Source organism: Phyllobates terribilis, unplaced genomic scaffold (assembly GCF_046119375.1).
Source record: "Phyllobates terribilis strain yellow unplaced genomic scaffold, ASM4611937v1 Scaffold_5__5_contigs__length_657084704, whole genome shotgun sequence".
Taxonomy (NCBI): Eukaryota; Metazoa; Chordata; class Amphibia; order Anura; family Dendrobatidae; genus Phyllobates; species Phyllobates terribilis.
In genome coordinates, this window is record NW_027362765.1 from 417,177,922 (window position 1) to 417,198,114 (window position 20,193).

At 38.2% G+C, this 20,193-nt stretch overlaps 1 protein-coding gene across 1 annotated transcript in view; it reads left to right on the forward strand.

Moving 5' to 3' along the window:
- Positions 1-19,916, forward strand: part of LOC141273400 (alpha-2-macroglobulin-like protein 1) — a 48,602-nt gene extending 28,686 nt beyond the window's left edge. The window contains exons 19-36 of the mRNA XM_073685170.1: positions 377-602; positions 693-819; positions 2,130-2,251; positions 2,652-2,703; positions 3,057-3,131; positions 4,651-4,827; positions 5,988-6,069; positions 7,722-7,878; positions 7,996-8,070; positions 8,924-9,086; positions 9,276-9,490; positions 10,153-10,368; positions 12,206-12,330; positions 12,858-12,945; positions 14,079-14,147; positions 14,552-14,654; positions 17,588-17,629; positions 18,448-19,916. Of these exons, the coding sequence (XP_073541271.1) occupies positions 377-602; positions 693-819; positions 2,130-2,251; positions 2,652-2,703; positions 3,057-3,131; positions 4,651-4,827; positions 5,988-6,069; positions 7,722-7,878; positions 7,996-8,070; positions 8,924-9,086; positions 9,276-9,490; positions 10,153-10,368; positions 12,206-12,330; positions 12,858-12,945; positions 14,079-14,147; positions 14,552-14,654; positions 17,588-17,628 (2,113 nt within the window). The 3' untranslated portion in view covers position 17,629; positions 18,448-19,916. The remainder of the gene's footprint in view (positions 1-376; positions 603-692; positions 820-2,129; positions 2,252-2,651; positions 2,704-3,056; positions 3,132-4,650; positions 4,828-5,987; positions 6,070-7,721; positions 7,879-7,995; positions 8,071-8,923; positions 9,087-9,275; positions 9,491-10,152; positions 10,369-12,205; positions 12,331-12,857; positions 12,946-14,078; positions 14,148-14,551; positions 14,655-17,587; positions 17,630-18,447) is intronic.
- Positions 19,917-20,193: the final 277 nt, after the last annotated feature.

Genomic DNA, 20,193 nt, shown 5'->3' on the forward strand with positions numbered 1-20,193 from the left:
ACGGCTACTAGTGGCCATGTTTTATTATTAGCGCACCGTTAAGACATTATATCTACTTTTCTTACGAGAGGATTCATGTACTACATCTCATCGCTAGATTTACTTTCGCCAACACAATCCATCATAATAATAAAAGTGCCAGAACAAGTATATTATCATGTCTCTAAATATTATCTGTCTGGCAATTCTATAGAGAATAGCACCGCACAGACACCACTTAACTCTTCCTGCACAAGCAGTCTGTTAAGATTACTTCCGCAAGCAGTCTATTCTCTAATGTCAATTGCTTTATGGCTGCTCTCTGAAATGTGAGAATGACTCAGAATGTTAGTTTTTGCTTATACTGCATCTGGTTTTCAATGTCGTTCCTCTATAGACCCACTGGTGAACTGGACTATCCACTCACTACTCCGGACACCATCACTGAGTGGACCGGAGACGCCTTCTGCACATCAAGCGTCGGTCTTGGTTTCTCACGCCGAACTGCTCTCCGGACATTTAAACCCTACTTTCTGGAAATGATTGTCCCATACTCAGTTAAACAAGGGGAGACTTTGGTGCTGAAGGCAATCGTCCTCAACTTTATGAGGCAATGTATAAAGGTGAGAATGTAAAGTGGTGATATATTACATGTAACCGGCACACGTGTATCCAAACCAGATGGTGTCTGATGTCTGATTCTTCCATTGTAGGTACAGGCAACTTTGTACCTGTCTGATGACTTCCAGGAGGAACCATGTGAAGGCTGCTTGTACCATGCCTGTCTGTGCAGTGATCCAGCCTTCACCTTTACCTGGAATATCAAACCAATAACTCTGGGTGAGATACTTGTCACTCCATGGGAAATGCATTTCTTACATGTGTCCTTTGAAATAGATGCAAAATACATGGTCACATAGTGTCGCTAAACTCTGGTAAAAGAAGGGGATCACAAGGTAGTGTGCCTCACGAGGCTCGGACTGGCCCACAGGAGGATTTTCTGTCGACACAGACGTACGAGGGCTTATTTTTTTGCAGGACAAGCTGTAGTTTTGAATGGCATCATTCACTTTGCCATACAATGTACTGAAAATGGAGGGAAAAAGTTCTATGTGGGATGAAACAGTGAAAAAAAGCACAATGCCTACATTGTTTTTTGGGGTTTACTTTTATGGTAAAAATGACCTGGAAACACGATTGTCCATGTCTGGGCAATGATGGCAATGGCAAACTTGCATAGTTTTTTTTATCTATTTTAAGTGATGAAAAAAAAATTCAGATTTTGTTAATATTTTTTTTTTTTTTTTGCTTTTTTTCGCCACCCATAACATTTTTATTTTACTGTTGATGGAGCTAAATGAGGGCTTGTTCTTTGCTCAATGAGACCAAGTTTCTTTTTATACTAATTTGGAGTACATTTGACATTTTTAACATATTTTATTGCATTATTTAGGGAAGAAAGGTTACCAAGAAAGAAAAGCAATTCAGTTAATTCTGTATATCGATAAATAAGGATTTTACGGACACTGCAATATCATATATCTTTATTCTTATGTTTTGGGGGGGGTGATTTGAAGTTATACACCCCCCCCCCCCATATATATATATATATATATATATATATATTATTTTTACTTTTTTTTTTTACATTATTTTTTAGTCCCACTAGGTGACTGTAACCTGATTGTTTATACCAAGTACTGTAAAACTACAGTGCGGTATTGCAGTACAAATAACATATCATGGTTAACTTTGGAGTTCAGCCTACCCGCATCTGTGATTAACAGCAGCAGCCAGAGCTGAGCTTCTGATCGCAGCTGTTAACCAGTAAATGCTGCTGATCATGGCATGTAAATGGAGTGGTTTGCCAGTTCATGCAAATGGAGCAGTTGCCCGTTCAGCATAGCTGACATCTAGCATGTGTGGAGCTTCTGAGCCCCCTCCACAATTGCAGACCCTTTTCCAGCATGTTTATTCTCATTCTAATATGGCAAGGTGTTAATTAGAGCTGTATTACTGTGTATGCAATGAGCTCCCTCTAGTGGTCACTGCCTGCATTCTTTATTATTTAATTTAACTTTATTCATGAAACACAACATTCTGTGTAATTCTATAATTTGCAACTGATTTTTCATATGTTTCCACATCAGGAGATATTAATATCACCATAGGCACAGAGGCGTTGGACACTGGTGATCTGTGTGATGGACAGAAGCCTATTGTTCCTACAAAAGGACAGTTTGATATTGTGCAGAGGCGTCTTATAGTTGAGGTAAGTACTTGGCACTTAGATTAGTATAGTTGAATTTTACTATAATGTTATATTTCTACTAATTTTATAGATCATTAAATAGTCAAATTTAGAGAGGTTTATGAGATCAGAAATAAGGATCAGGGGTTTTTTGCACTTTTTTTTTTTATTATTTTTTTAGAAACAGCGCCACACTTGTCCATGGGTCTTGTCTGGTATTGTAGCTCAGCTTAACTAGCCTTTAATAGAACTGAGCTGCTTATTGAAAACTGTGGTGCTGTTTTTGAAAAAGAGCAGAACCTTATTTTATTTTGATACTATAAAATTCCTTGATGATGTCAACATACTGTATATATATGGAAGTGAGATTTTGCTGGAGTTGTTTTTGCGTGCCATTATGGTGCATCTTTTCTCTCCCCAGTCACATGGAGTACCGGTGGAAAAAACACGCAGTTTGCTGCTGTGTGCTTTTGGTAAGTCATCTTGGACGTTATAATATCTGATATTTTGGATTTTTAGACAGTATTAGGCTATGCGCAAGCAAAGTTTTTTTTAGGAGTTTTTGGAGCAGAAACTAAGCTGAAACTCTCCTAATCCTCCTGCAAATCTCAAAACTCCTCAAACTTTCTGCTCAGTTTCTGCTCCAAAAACTCAGTAAAAAAGACTCCATATGCACAAACCCTCAAGTTTATACAGTATTTGAAATCTCTGTTTCCTAGGATGGGTGGTCTATGGTGGCTTTCCTTCTACATTGCGCAAATCTAACTATAATGTGCAAGTTTAGTAAAGTGGTCCTTTCTAACGTTCCTGTAATGGTTTATTCCAGAGTCACAGACAATCCCATTGGACCTTCCTGAGAACGTTGTGCTTGGGTCAGAGTCAGCAGAAGTCACTGTAACAGGTAAGAAGACAATGGCTCCGATACATCAAAACTTTTACGACAAAATTCTGGCATAAAAAGTTTTAAAAAGTTTCCAAAACTTTGGCACACTGCGAGGCGGCACCAAAATTTTGTGACTTTTGGTGTTTTCATACTATTTTCTCCCAGTTCTAAAAAACCGGGAAGAGTTGGGGCAATACAGGGGCATGATGGAATGTAGTGACCCCTGCATCAAAATCATGATGAGCGGTGTAGTAAATGGCATGAAAATCTCTGTGTACCTCCCTGTATGCCCCATCACAAATCTAACTCTAGTTCCTGATAGGACACACCAGCACACCACTTCTCGCCTCCCCGGATTCATTAAGATGCGTGCGTCTCTTAATGGATCAGCCACCTTGCACCCAAGCACACCTCCTCATCAAGACCGACGTGATCATTTGGGGCCAAAGGGGCAGCTTTATCAATACTGTCTAATTCTGTGCAAACTTAGGTCCTAGATCTTAGGTTCTGTGCAAACTTAGGTCCTAGACTTCTGATTCATCAACACTGGCATTTTGCACACTAGTCTTTCAGTTGCCATGCGTCACTTCAAGAAATGTACTCCGCTTTTTTGGTATGAATTTGACAGCAGCAATCAATCACACTCGTTCTTGGATAAGCTCCACAAACTTTTTAAAAAGCTTGCCAAACTGGCCAGGAGTTGTGTAAAAACTCACCGATGTCTCAAAATTTTTGCCGAACCTCAAGTTGCACAAAAATTTTGCTACATTTCTATCAGCTTTATGCCAGAAAACAGGCAAAAATGTCTTGAATCAGGGCATAAATACTCCAGATTTATCATAGTGGTTCATACTGTTTGATACATCTAGTGTATTCTTAGATGGTCTAGCCTAAGTTTAGACCACACAATAGTTGCTATAAAATAGTGCCAAAATTTTGTCATCTTTTTGCGGTTTAGTGTCATGTTTTTGATCATACCCCCTTTCTGTTAAGCTAAACCCCTGTCAGGGAAGCCGTGACCCCTTTTGGACAAAGTGCAGAATGTCTAAAATGCTTAACTGTGATATAAGTCATGATAGACAGTTTTTTAAAGCATTTAGGCCAGGTTCACACATTTTACGATCCGTAGATGGACAAATACGAGGCTGTATGTTCAGATCAGGAGACCCTCCACAAGACTGAGTATTGCAGTCAATATGCGGGACCATAAAATACGTCCATGTAAACCTGGCCTTAGGTTGAAAAATCTCCTCGACTGTTAAATCAAATGTCATTCATTATGTCATGAAAAATCCAAATCTTTATGGACTTTCCTTTATGCACAAGAATTTCTGCTGCCTATCACAGTACCAGCAAAGTCAATGAGATTTTTAGAAATTTGGAAAAAGAAGACTGCAGCAGAAATTAATCTCTTCTGCTCCAGATTTAACATCTCCAGAGTGTCAATCTATGCTGTGGATTCTCACAATGTTAACATCTTAATCACTTTTCTGCTCCTGTAATATGTGGATTCATCAAGTCTGTTTCTCTCTTCTAGGTGATATCATGGGAAAGCCACTAAGCAACCTAAATAATCTTGTGCAGCTGCCACGCGGCTGCGGAGAGCAAAATATGATATTACTTGCCCCGATCATATATGCTATGACGTTCATGAGTATCACAGGACAACTGACCGATGAGATTGTGGAACAGGCAAACGGGTACATGGAAATCGGTGAGTGGTGTCATCCCTATCATTTATTATAGATGCATTTAAATCTCCAGCTGTTAGTATTTAAAGAGGTTTTCTCAAGTTTGAAAATTATCCCCTATTCACTTTCTGATGACTGGGGTTCCCTGACTGGAGTAAGATGAGACCTGACTCTCATTGTTGCACTCCTACTTCAGAAAATCACTAAAAACATATGTAAAGCACACATAATTGTATCAATAAAGTTTTGTTAAAGCAAACTACCAGAAATTATCAAAATAGCTTAAAAAGGTTGTCCATTACTTGAATAACCCCTTCTCAATCCCTATGTTTCCCCCAAGTAAAATAATAACATTTATACTCACCTCCAATGCCCGTGCTGTTCCACGGTGTCACTGCCTCTACCGGGGCTTGTGTGACATAACAATTTGATCCCTGCAACCAATCAACGCTGGCTTCACTCTCCCCTCCTACAGAAATAATTGACGTCCGGTGGAAGTTACAGAGCAGCCGCAGCTCTCATTTCCTCCAGATATCAGTTATGTCCAAAGGAGGGGAGAGTGAAGCCAGCACTGATTGGCCATAGGGATTGCGTGACATAACAACAGCTGGAACAGCACCGGCCCTGGAGGTGAATATAAGTATTATTTTACTGAGGGGAAACATAGGGATTGAGAAGGGGATTTCTGAGTGGTGGACAACCCCTTTAATTTAAAACATGGCATACCAAAAAAGACACAGTATAAAAAACGAGATAAAAACGCATGTGAAAAAACTCCAAAGTGCAATGAAAAACCGCAAGTAACCTAATAGGTTCAGAAAATCTGAAACATCAAAAACTTATCAATTACTCATCCTAGTAATGTAGTCTTACCATCAGGGAATCCCACAGCCTGTCACACATTTTCCTTACAAGGGAAATTTTTCATTGCATGCCAGTTACTTAACTGAATGATCTGCCATGTGTCCGTTCTGGCAAATAGAAGGAGGCTCTTCCTAGGCAAGGTAACCCTCCTTAATGACATCCATGTGCCCCGGTAATATTGATGAATAAGAGTTGTCCGGATGGGACAATTATTTTAAAATTAGACATGCACATGATCTGTATGGATGGAGTGATTTCTTTCTGATGGGCCTCAGGAACAACAATCCGACACTAAGTAAAATTATTCGCTCTTTTCCAGGTTACCAGAATCAACTGAATTATAAGCGTCAGGATGGATCCTACAGCGCTTTTGGGAACAGTGATCCATCTGGAAGCACATGGTGAGATCCATAAAAACACATTTATACCAAGATCCCTATTTTATCTTTGTGTTCGCGCCTTTTTTCTGCAGCAAAAATGGTTTTAAGAGCGACTTTTATGTTTGCGTCTTATTATTTATTATTTCATTTGCGCCTTTTTGACTTTCATCGATTTCTTCTGTGTATTTGTTGGACAACATGGGTTTGGTTTTCCTTATCCAGATGGTTTAGCGTACTTCATAATTATTTGTAACTTCAAAATGCGACAATATTATTGCACAATAATACTCCAGTACTTTACTGGTGCAGAAAATCTGTGTAAATTATTTTTATGGGCATTTTGGCGCAATTGAAGTCTAACATATAACATTTTAAAAGGTCATGCGACTTTCTACTCCAAAAAGGCACAAAGTTAGTAAAAAAAAGAGTATATAAACAAAGTATCCCACTGTGCTAAACACATGATGATACAGAACATAAAAAAACTGTTTAAAGCAAGAGCTAGCAGTAATATTGTACAAAGCAACAGAAAAACTTGTTTTTTACAAACTTGACAGCTAGACACAGATCCACTGTATTGACAATGGTCAATGCTGTTGGGAGCATAGAGGTATGAGTTGTATTTAAACCAAGCTAATGATATGCTAGATGAAACTAATTTAAAAAAAAAATTGCAAAAAAAATTATATAGCTGGCTGGTTTGTAAAAACCCAGTCTTTCTATTGCTTTGTACAATATTACTGCTAGCTCTTGCTTTAAACAGTTGTTTTATGTTCTGCATCATCTGTCATTCCTCGTTTAGCGAAGTGGGATACTTTGTTGATATGTTAACATTTTAGTACATGATTGAGAGATATGTACATTACCATCTCCTGCTTTTTCTCCTGGTGCACGATTTGTAAAAAAATAGGCACAATAAAACGCAATGAATACCACAAGACAAGAAAAAATCACACCAAAAAACACAAATGATGAATTGTGGCCCAATTAGCTGGAGGAACTATTTTATCAATAGCATTTTTTCTTTTTTTTTAGTACTGCTTTATTCATTGCCTTTCTCATGCAAAAAAGTCCGACATTTCAAAAAAATTGCAAATGTCGAATTAGGCTAAAACATCTGGATTACCAAAACCATGGACAAAATGTAAAAAAAAAAAAGACAAAATTAAGTAAAGTTAAGTTAAAAAAAACACACAAAATGACCGTTTAAATTGTGGTTTTGACGGATAGCCTTGTACCCATGTTACTCTATGGGGTTGTGCAATGTGCTCCTTCGGTGGAGGAAAAAAAATCGGTGACATGTCCAATTTTGATCTTAGTGTCGGATTAAAATCGGCAATACATGTCGATGGGTCCGTGGAAAACATGGGACTGTGTTCGGATGACATCCGATTTTCACAGACTTACTGGAATAGGTGGAGAAACTTTTTTTTTCTCTTTCTACTTCTGAGACAAAAAGATCCAACTCTGCACAAACTCTGATCAGAGTGTGATCAGTATAATTGGACTGTCTTTCTTGGACAGTTGGATGACCCCAGCCTAAGAACAATTTCTACTCAAGAAAAGAGGCGCATTGACACTGATGAATGGGGGCCCAAGAGTGCTAGGGGATATCTGTTGGGTTATTACTGTTTGCCAATGTTCCCCATTCTCTTGTATGTTTCTTATTTCAGGCTGACAGCATTTGTAGTAATTAATTTTATTCCGGGTCAGAAATTGATCTATATAGATGACACACATATTACCGAAGCTCTTAACTGGTTGAAAGGTCTGCAGCAAGAAGACGGCTGCTTCCAAAATGTAGGCCAAATATTCCACAAGGAGCTTCAGGTAAGAGCGACTTATCATGGCTCCATAGTACCACAGATTATGGCGTAATATTAATTAACCAATGGGATGATGGTTTTTATTTAATCCCTTATATGACCATTTCTCCCTTCTCTTCAGGGAGGAGTGGACAGTCAGGTCTCACTCACTGCATTTGTCACTTTAACCTTCCTGGAAAGAAAAGATCCACAATACGTAAGTGTTAGAGACGAGATGATCTGTCGAGATTCCAATTAGCCATATCACTCAGATTTTACCGGGAAATTTGATTCTCAGTTAATTTATTTTTCCACAAATTAAATGTCCCTTGTTATGCTTTGGGGTAATGAATAAATGTAAGATATAGAAAAAAAACAGCTAATACTCTCCTCTCTGACCACCTCTGCTGCTCACTGTCCCTCGTATGGTCCTCTTCTCACTACCATCGCATGTTGAAACTATATGGAACAAAAGTATAAATTCAGACACATTAAAGAAGTTGGACGCTTTATTAAAAATGTGTAAAAAAAAAAGGGAGAATCATGACAAACAACACAAAAGTTAAGTAGATTTCAATTACAAGTATGAAGTGCCTGTAAAGACTAAAAGCGTTCCTTGAGTAAAAACTAAAAACTTCCCAGCCCACTTACAGTAGATCCTCAAATACAGCACCTTTGTTGAGCTTATCTTGTGCTTCTCTTCCTATTAGGCCATTTAAAAGGAGTTTGTATCTTTATCTGTCCCTTTTTCTAGGAGTCTTCTGACTTGTTTGTACTCTTCTTTCCCCTCTTTCCTCCCCTCTGCACTATTAGTATACCCCTATTGTCTTTTTTCCTGATTCAGCGCTGAGGCTTCTGTAATCACAGGACTTGATTATCTAGCAAGCTGTCTACAGACAAACATTAAAGTTAGTAGGATACATTATAATATAAATAGTTTCTGTATTGAAGCATATCTATCATTTATCTATCAAAAATGTCTTGTTGTACGTGTAAACAGTCTCAAACTTTTCCAACCAGTCTCATTCTTACTCAACATGTTGCCCAATGTCTAATGTGAACTTCCACAGGATGAAATAATAGAGAAAGCGAAGCAATGCCTGGAGAGCTGCACTCAACCGGAAAGCTCCACCTACACTAAGGCACAATGTGCCTACACTTACACCCTAATGGGCGATGTAGAGAAAAGGACACAACTTTTGGAGCAGCTGGATCAAGTGGCCATCAAGAAAGGTAATTACACTGAAACCTTGGGGTCTAAAACCAAGAATGTAAAACTGTTTTAGTCCAAGAAGTCCCCTCTAAAATTGTAAAGTGCTGCGGAATATGTTGGCATTATAAAATTAAAAAGTATTATTATTATTACTGTAATATTAATGTGAACGAAACACAACATCTACATTGTTTTTACCATTGTTTCAGATGACCAGACGCACTGGTCCACAAATCCTGAGATCCCTCAAGATGATCCTGTGTGGTCTAATCCAAACTCTGTGGATGTGGAGACTACAGCATACGTTTTGTTGGCAATGGTGTCTGGTGACAACCCAACCGAAAATGACCTAGGGACGGCAGTGCCGGCTGTCCGCTGGTTACATTCCCAACAAAATGCCAATGGAGGATTTGCCAGCACCCAGGTTCTTTATTTATTTATTGATAACTATGGTAGAAAACTGCAACAGAAAAGAAAAAAAATAAGCCTACGAAGACTACGCACAAGCTACATTTAATCTATTTTATGTCATTTTTGCTTGTTTTAGAGATCTCCAAGCCCACAGTTATGTCCCTAATGTAGATTATTAAGGGGCAGGGCATGATTTCCTCCCTGATTTTTTTTATTCAGGTGTCATGCTCCGCTCACTCAGGTCCTGTAATAGGCATAACACAGTGTATTCGCTTTTCTTGGAGTGTTTCTTTAAGATTGATTTGCTTATTATTAGGTATTAGCGGACCCATGAATGTTCTGGTTCGTCGGGTTCGTTCGAACTGAAATCCAAAGTTCGGTTTGGGTACCAGAACTCTACCCGAACCTGAACCCAAACCCCATAGAAATCAATGGGGATCCAAACTTTGGTGCTGTAAAATGGTCGTAGTAAGGGCTACGGGTCTCTTTCTCTCTTTGTCCAGTACAAACCCCAAACTTTACTATTTGGGTCCGCTTCTCTCTACTTATTACTCTACTGTTTTTTTTATATCTATGTCTCACTGTCGGATGTTGCCAATGTGACATTTTTTTTTTTTAAAACTAAAGTTACTTCGTTGGTAAATATTAACCCTTGCAATTTTTTTCACCCAATAGGATACAGTAGTGGCTTTGTGGGCAATCTCTATTTTCGGCTACTTAACTTTTGTGGATGAAAACAGGCCTACGATTGGCGTTACTAATGACAATGGATTTACAGAAGATGTGACAGTGGATCCCCAGAATCCAACAGAAGTGCAGACTGTAGACTTGCCTGACATCCCGGCAGTGTACACCCTGGTAGCCTCAGGAAGTGGCTGCGCATATGTGCAGGTACAATACAGATCCGTAACAATGGTCGCTGCCTTCTGTTATATTGTTTTTATGTTAACAGAAAAAACGTAGTGCAACTAAAAAGCATAAAGTGCATAGAAGCATATAGCTTTTCTCACCCCTTTATGTTTTAAGTGGTGACATATCTAAGTGTGAAAATGCTAAAGGGTCCACGATGGGAAGGGCCCTGGCTCTCATTTGTTTCCTTAAAGACTTATTATTACCATCTTTATAATCAGGTATTGTCAGAAAGTTCTTGTAAAAAAACAAACTATTTTGTAATTTACTGCTTAGTAAAATTTTCAACCGTTCCGATGATATTAACACTTTTTTCTTTTGTTTCGAGCTTGTTGCCTTGTAGTCCGACCACCGCTGCTAGACAACAGAACACCCACGGTGCTTGGACACTCTTTTTTTTTTTTTAAATTGATCGTATAAGCACTGTTTTGGAGCTGGCTAGGATCGCTGGAGCACATTTTTACCTTCTAATCTTGTCCAGCTTCACCACAGTGCTAGACAGAAGAAGCGGTGGTCGGTCTCCTAGGTAACAAGCTGTAAACTAAAGAAAAGTGTTAATATCTCAATAACGACCACAAATTTTAAAAAGCAGTAAATTGCAAAAGCGCTTGTTTTGACGAATACTAGTCATCAATATCCATCAATGAAGATGAGAATATCTCTTTAATATCAATATCGATGAGGCTATTGCTGGAAACCTACATACAGATTTATTCATCTTCTATTGCGTTCAATTCAAGCTGTATAAATCCACATGCAGTTAGCGCCCTCCAGTGGTACCGGCATGCAACCAGAATTCAATAATTTGTCAAGTCAGAAAAACAGAATACTCCCATACAGATAAATTATAATATTTTAATTAAATTAAATATTTTTCTTGATTGATTACAGTTTTCCTGATATAAAACTAAATCATCTTTCTAAGCATAAAATTGAATGATAAAATGTTGACTGTCTGCAGCCACCATGGGAAGCTTAGGAAGTTACTGCATATCATGTATAAAGTCCCTTTAAAATGTTCCTGTCACTTGCCATAAATACGTAATTTCTATATGGAGAAAATGCCACTCTGCTCCTGACTCTGTCATTGAATATTTTTTAGAAAAGGAATAAACCTGGAAGGGACAAAAAAAAGTGCAATAGGGTCTTTTCTGGGTAGATAATGTGGAGAAGAATACACACTATCGCGCTCACCTGATAGGGTTGTGTGCACACAACCACTGAAAGAGGCTAGGCTGCTGCAGACCCATGAGGAAGGAATCAAAGGTGCTGTAATGGTATAGGTTCACCTGCAGTGCCGTCAGTTGATGATTAGAAGACCCAAATCTGAAAATCAATTGCTGCGGTTTATTGGTCAACGCGTTTCGAAGTTTCAAACTTCTTCATCAGGACACCGTGACCATTACCGAGGTTTTGCCCTGATTAAGACGTTTGAAACTTCGAAATGCGCTGACCAATAAACCGCAGCAGTGCATCACATCATTGTCATTCGTCTGCGCCTTTCAAAATTGTGATAAAACTGCATCATTTTTGCTGCAATTTTTGCCAAAATCACAATAAACTCAGTAACCATGTAATGAAAAACTGTATCCAAATCTGAGATCCTGTGCTCGCTTTGGAAGTGGCTGTAGAAAGACAGAATTTTATGGCTATACAGGGGTTTGGGAGCTGCGCATCCAAATAACCGAGCACCCACCAAGCATTATGTGAATGTAAAGAAATTATAACATTTTTCATCAAATTATGCAGGATATGCTTACCAATACCATTAAAAAAAATTCTCAAAATTTTCCTGATTTTTTTTTTTATTTTATTCTAGATTACAGAAAAATGCAATGCCCTGAATACAGAACCAGAGGCATCATTTACACTTATTGTAACAGCTTCTCCAATTCAGTGCCCACCTCACCCAGCGCCATCATTCATCATAGAAATCAGTGCCAGGTAAGCTGTCCACGAGATAAGTTTATAGGAAATATCAAATCTTTGTGGAAGTATTGCCACAGATGGTGCACATAATATTATAGATTAAACCTGTCAAGAAAACTTTCTGGCATTTTGTTGTAATTCACATCTACAACCACTAGGTGGCCATATAAACTCCTATACCATAAACATCTCCCTAGAGAGTATGGCAAAATCATGTTTTCGAAATTGGTGATTTCATACCACTAGTCTCTGAATATTTTAACGCAAGAAGAAAGTCAAGGACATATCTGTAGTTTAGGCTACCAAAAAAGCTCCTGTGGGTGTATGATATAATGGAAGGAACTGGGTCATACTAAGGGTCAGTACAGTTTGGTTTTTGGTGTCCTTGCTTTAAATCTAACCAAAGCCAACATCTGCATGGAGTTTGTCACTGCGGACATAGACTGGAGTAAGTTAGTGCTATTTCTTTACAGCCTGGATATAATCTTTGCTAATGAGAAGAATTCTATTTACAAATTTTTCCAATTTTTCTCCATTTTTAGTTTAAGTGATCCTAATAATGAAGAGTCTAACATGGCCATTTTAATTGTGCAACTGCTGTCTGGATATGCTCCCAAAGACCATAATAGGGTGAGTTACTTATCTACTGATCTAAATTCATCTCCATTTCTTATGCATCTCCATATGTGAGACAGGAAAGTTTGTGATGTCATCTCACATGTCTGGAATCTGAGTGACATTAAAGCGGAGCTGTCACCAGATTTCACACTACAAACTGTGTACACTTCTAAATAGCTCTCTTAGACCTGAAGAGACTGGTGTATTTACTTTAAAAATACAGAATATCTATAAAAACTTTTTGGATTGCTTAACTCAATCTTTACCAACCTACCAATTGACAGCTCAGTGTCCCTCCTCCCTGCTGTTGCTGAGATCTCACACTGCTCAGTACAAGCTGCAGTTGTCAGTCAGGCTGGGTGAGCGGCGAATGAATACACTTTGAAACCCAAGATCTCTTACTTAATTTGCTAAGTTGATCCATCACACATTAGAGATAACAAAGGGTGCAACTATAATGGCTACATGGGTTGCAATCGCACCCGGGCCCTAGAGTGTAGGGGGGCCCACAAGGTCCCTTTGGCTCATATGAGGAGACCAATACAATTAAAGACCTGTGACCGTTGGGACCCTATTGGAGGTTTTGCATTGGGGCCCACAAGCCGATTTTTTCCTTGGACTGTGAGATCCAAGGAAAAAAATTGCAGCATGCATGATTTGCCTCTGAGAATCAGATGGCACTCACCCATTCAAGTCTATGAGTCAGTGAAAAAAATCGGACCACACTCGGATGACATCCGAGTACGGTCCGATTTTCATGGCCTGATTGCATGCAGAAGGCGGAGAAACTTTTTTGTCTCCACCTCCGAGAAGACTGGATCCCACTCTGATCAAACCTGATCAGAATAATCGGATTGATTTTCTCAGATGGAGAGAAAATGGTCACCTGCACCTGCCTTTAAAGAGAATGATCCTCAACTGGGGGACTTTCCTTTTATGATATTAATATTTCCTAATAGGAGACAACCCCTTTAATTACATTATTGGTCCTAATTTCTCCAAAAACTTTTCTCATGACAATGTATAGTCAATCCTTTCCTGGTGTCGTCTCTCTGAACCATATGTGTCTTCAGATTGTTAAGATCTACACGCGGCATAAATTATTACATATCTTCTATAACATCCTCTACGTTTTCTTTTTCCAGCTCTTAGCTAACAGCCTGGTGAGAAGAGTAGAAAGCAGCCCGACTGATGTTACAATCTATCTAGACAAGGTAAGTGCTGAATTGGCTGCTGATAATTCATTTTACCACCAAATACTAGAATATAGTAACTGGACTGAAGACTATGATGAACGATTTAACAAACTTAAGAATCATAGAATGGTAGAGTTGGAGGGGACCTTCAGGGTCATCATGTCCAACCCCCTGCTCAATGCAGGAGTCACTAAACCATCTCAGACAGATGTCTGTCCAGCCTCTGTTTGAAGACTTCCATTGAAGGAGAACTCACCACCTCTCGTGGCCGCCTGTTCCACTCATTGATCACTCTCACTGTCAAAAAGTTTGCAGTTACTCCCAAAGATCACAGAGGGGAATCCGAAATGAACACTAGAAACTTCTATCACATTTGCAGAGTAAATATCATTCCTTTGATCTTTTCTATTCTCTTCATGTAGATTGAGGCTACACCAGTTGAGCTCTCTTTAGAGGTGGAACAGCAAAGCGAAGTGCAAAACTTACAGCCGGCTGTGGTGTACCTGAAGGACTATTATCAGACCTGTAAGTAAATATTCATGAATCTCAATAATTACAGTTATATGAAAAAGTTTGGGCACCCCTATTAATCTTAAGCTTAATGTTTTATAAAAATTGGTGTTTTTGCAACAGCTATTTCAGTTTGATATATGTAATAACTGTTGGACACAGTAATGCTTCTGCCTTGAAATGAGGTTTATTGTACTAACAGAAAATGTGCAATCTGCATTCAAACAAAATTTGACAGGTGCATAAGTATGGGCACCTCACCAGAAAAGTGACATTAATATTTAGTAGATCCTCCTTTTGCAAAAATAATAGCCTCTAGTCGCTTCCTGTAGCTTTTAATGATTTCCTGGATCCTGGATGAAGGTATTTTTGACCATTCCTCTTTACAAAACAATTCCAGTTCAGCTAAGTTTGATGGTCGCCGAGCATGGACAGCCCTCTTCAAATGATCCCACAGATGTTCAATGATATTCAGGTCTGGGGACTGGGATGGCCATTCCAGAACATTGTAATTGTTCCTCTGCATGAATGCCTGAGTAGATTTGGAGCGGTGTTTTGGATCATTGTCTTGCTGAAAGATCCATCCCCTGCGTAACTTCAACTTTGTCACTGATTCTTGAACATTATTGTCAAGAATCTGCTGATACTGAGTGTAATCCATGCGTCCCTCAACTTTAACAAGATTCCCGGTGCCGGCATTGGCCACACAGCCCCAAAGCATGATGAAACCTCCACCAAATTTTACTGTGGGTAGCAAGTGTTTTTCTTGGAATGCTGTGTTTTTTTGCCGCCATGCATAACGCCTTTTTGTATGACCAAACAACTCAATCTTGGTTTCATCAGTCCACAGGACCTTCTTCCAAAAGGAAATTGGCTTCTCCAAATGTGCTTTTGCATACCTCAGCCGACTCTGTTTGTGGTGTGCTTGCAGAAACGGCTTCTTTCGCATCACTCTCCCATACAGCTTCTCCTTGTGCAAAGTGTGTTGTATAGTTGACCGATGCACAGTGACACCATCTGCAGCAAGTTGATGCTGCAGCTCTCTGGAGGTGGTCTGAAGATTGTCATTGACTGATCTCACCATTCTTCTTCTCTGCCTTTCTGATGTTTTTCTTGGCCTGCCACTTCTGGCCTTAACAAGAACTGTCCCTGTGTTCTTCCATTTCCTTACTATGTTCCTCACAGTGGAAATTGACAGGTTAAATCTCTGAGACAGCTTTTTGTATCCTTCACCTGAACAACTATGTTGAATAATCTTTGTTTTCAGATCATTTGACAGTTGTTTTGAGGAGCCCATGATGCCACTCTTCAGAGGAGATTCAAACAGGAGAACAACTTGCAAGTGGCCACTTTAAGTAGCTTTTCTCATGATTGCATACACCTGGCTATGAAGTTCAAAGCTCAATGAGGTTACAAAACAAAAAAAAGTGCTTTAGTAAGTCATTAAAAAGTAGGTAGGAGTATTTAAAACAAGAAAATGATAAGGGTGCCCATACTTATACACCTGTCAAATTTTGTTTGAATGCAGATTGCACATTTTCTGTTAGTACAATAAACCTCATTTCAAGGCAGAAACATTACTGTGTCCAACAGTTATTACATATATCAAACTGAAATAGCTGTTGCAAAAACACCAATATTTATAAAACAATAAGCTTAAGATTAATAGGGGTGCCCAAACTTTTTCATGTAACTGTATATCTTTGCATCATTTACAACTGATATCATACACATAGACAAACTGGCAAGTTAACAAAGTTTCTAGAGTAGAATTTGCTAACCTGGTAAAGCATAAATGTCTTTTTGGATTATTTACAATGTGCAATAACTTTTTTTTTTTAAATCAAATCGATAAAAGTGGACATTTTTACCTTTATGATGAGTGGTGGAGACCACGAGTGAAGGGAACCTGACATAAGAAAATGACCTATTAAACTAATCCCAGGCTCCTGCAGGAAATTAGGCGATCATTACAATGTTGTTCTTAGCTAAACTATGTGTGTAATGGTTGTGCTAAAGTCATCGTGTAAAAAATTTCCTCTATGAGTTGAAAACCATTCCCCTGAGTCTTCTGTTTTGCTAAAAACATCATTGTAATGATCACGTAATTTCCTGCAGGAGCCTGGGATTAGTTTAATAGGCAATTTTCTAATGTCACATTCACTTTAAAGAAGCACTCCTCCTCCTCCCATCAAAGTTTTTATCCTCTTAATATATTGCAGTCATCCTATTATATAGCACTGTGTAATTACAATTGCTCATTTTGTCTTTCTACCCAGCTAATGCTTCTCTTTTCCATTAGGTCTATGACATCACATGATTAAAAACTTACTAGCTGAATCCTTCTAAGCTCTATGTAGAAACAGGAGGTCAATTTTCCCTGTGCGAGTCATAATTCACTGCAAAAGTCCCTGGAAGGGGGAAGGAGGGATTAGCTGGGTCAGGAGTTGAAGAGGGGAATGATAAATGCAGGGACAAGAGGCTTCCTGTTTCTACATAGCTAATGGAAAGGAGAAGACTTAGCTGGGTAGAAAGGCAAAATGAGCAATTGTAAGTACACAGTGCTATATAATAGGATGACTGCAATATATTAAGAGGATAAAAACTTTCATGGCAGTGCTTCTTTTAAGAGGTTCTCCATGACATAGATGAGCCAAGCTGGAATGAAGGGTAGATGGACCCCTAGGGTGCTATCGGAAAGGCTTTTAAAATTCAGATATATAGTCTATTTAGCTTATAATGCTAGATGCCTCAACCATAAATATATGAGAATTACATGTGCGGACATAACATGATTGTAAAGATGTTCATGTTGCTGGGTGAATATGGGTTGTTGGCTTCAAATAACACTAATCAGAGAATTTCTGTGTGAAACACTCCGCAAAGAGTCAACTTTTAAGTCTGTTTCTTCCTCATATTTCTTACGCCTCTTCTTTTACTTTAAACAGCAAGACGTATTGAGGTGACCTATGAAAACCCCTGTGCTTAAGGTAAAAAATATTGAATTCAGATGTAATATGTATACCGTAAATGTTTTGTGTCATTTGCATGCACTATATATTAAATGGGGAGGCCATGACTGTACAACCCTTTCTTAAAAATGCCATAGTGCCCCAAATAAAAATGAAAAATCACATACTCACCTTCCATACCGGTACTTCTCCTTCCTGCGATTTCAGCACTGTGTCTCCCAGCAGTTACAAGACATTGTTATGTGAAATGACTGGTGCAGCCAATCAGCTGCAGCCTTTCAAAATTCCATCAGAGTGGGACGGTGAAGGCTGCAACCGATCAGTGGGCTGTGATTGGCAGCAGTAGTCTTGTGGCATTGTTATAACATAGGACACACAGCACCGACATTGCAAGGCGCGACGTCTGCCCAAGTGGTAATTATGTGGGTATTTTTTACTTTGTGTGGCACTGTAGCAGTTAAGAAATGGGTTATCCAGTAATAATCAACTCCTTTGAAGCACAGCTTTGGAAACCATCTTGTAACTCATGACTGATGCAGCATGCCTTAAACCAGTATCGTGTGCATTAATCAATTAATACTGCATGTTACACTGAATTCAGAATTCCTAGAGGGTTGTACTGACTCTTAAATAATTAAAACCAGCCCTAAGACAGACGACATATTCCTCTTTTATTAAGACAAGCATTAAGTTTTTGCCTTATATGAATTTAATAAAATGCACTCATTGTACTCTAAGTACCAGGGCTGATGTTTGCCCCCATAGCAGTCCTGATTACATTTTCCAATATTATTTGTATTATAGCCAAATCTCATTTAATCTTTTTGTGTTCGTAGGTCTTTTTACAAGGAAATATTTGGAGATCAGGCGTGATGCAGAATTGTTTGAAAATTGAATTACTTAATATATATTAAAATATGTAATACTATGTTAAATATTTATTTATTTAATTATGTAAATAATTTCTTTATTATTGACTCTTTTGTAAAACTCCTAATTAATTTTATTGCAAAGTGAAAATAAGAGAAAGAAATTAAATATGTTTTCTCATTAATGTATTTTAAATCTAGCATTTGTTAATGCTTCACTCGTATAGCTGACTACAGAGCCATTGATACTTTGTGAGCAACCACTATATGGTGTTTCATATGATGCCATATTTTGCAAATATTCTCCCCTAGAACCAATTTTTCTTGATATAAATAGTTTTGCATTTGATAGGCACTTGTTTGGATGTGTAATTATTACTTTACTGTAAAATTCATAAAGAATTTGACTGTGTGCCTCTGAATGAAATTGAAGACATCTGGAGATACCATGGTGCCTCATAAACTTCTGTGGATGCCACATTACATCTCCAAATAACATGATATGTCATGCAGATAAGTTAAGGACCTGTCACTTACTAAAAAAAATTCTGTTAAATACCTTTCAAAAATCCCTGAGTTCGTCTGAGTCTGATGCTCTTTTCCATTTTGCGCTGAGTTGTTCCATTGCAGAGATATTCACATTTGTTTCTTTTGAGCACATTATGTGAAATCTCTACTTGCAGTCCAACTGGGTAGTCCTTCAGGCCATTCTCTGGGGATGTACCCCTCCCTCCCAATCGCTACCAATAACAACTTGGTAGCATCTGAGACTGCTAGTTTAGCTGTCAAGTTGTGATTGGCAACGTCTCGGAGGGAGGAGTATAAGCGCAAACGACCCCAAAGAAGACTTTGAAGAAACAAATTGGACTGCAATTTGAGATTTCACATACTGCGCTCAAAAAGAAACAAAAGTTAAGATCTTTGCAATGGAGCGATGCAGTGGAAAACTGATAAGAGCGGCAGAATCAGGGGAACTCAGGGATTCTTACAAGGTAACACAATATTTATGAGCATTTAACAGGTCTTCTTTAATTCTAAAAGTCATGAGCGGCTATATTAAATAATGGAAGATCCTCCTATTCCTCTAGTAGCATTACTTGCCATGAAGAAATCATGTAGACTTGCATGAATATCTAATTAGTAGTCTAGCTTAATATTTCCAAATTAATCAAGGAGCCACAACCTATATGTTTTCTTATACATAACATAAATCAAAAAGTTCTATATGGTGCTAGATAATGAACTAAGTGAGCAAAACATATCACTAAAACTACTCAATTTGTATGCATTGTACAGAAAGTGAGCAGAATGAAAATGACTAATATATGTATATATAAGATGGAGAGATTGCTTCATTCTTCAGTCCTGTAATTCTTTACTTTCTTTTACAATTATTTAATATTCCATTTTAAATTAAATAAAGCTTTATGAAAAATGTTTGTTTTACTGTTTTTTATTCCAGTAAATATTATTGATATAAAACGTCAGCAGTGTTTGCAAAAATATTAATAAATTAAAATATTCCATTTGCTCGTGAAAAAAAAATGTTCCATCTACACAGATGGAGAAGAAAAAAACACAGAATTTGAGCTTGGTTTAAAATGGTATACATGCAGCACATAAATGCATGTTTCACAATGGCCATGAATCAGAAAAACCTACAAGAAGCAAAATGAAAATAAACCCTGCTGTAAATAAATAAAAAGCAAGTGC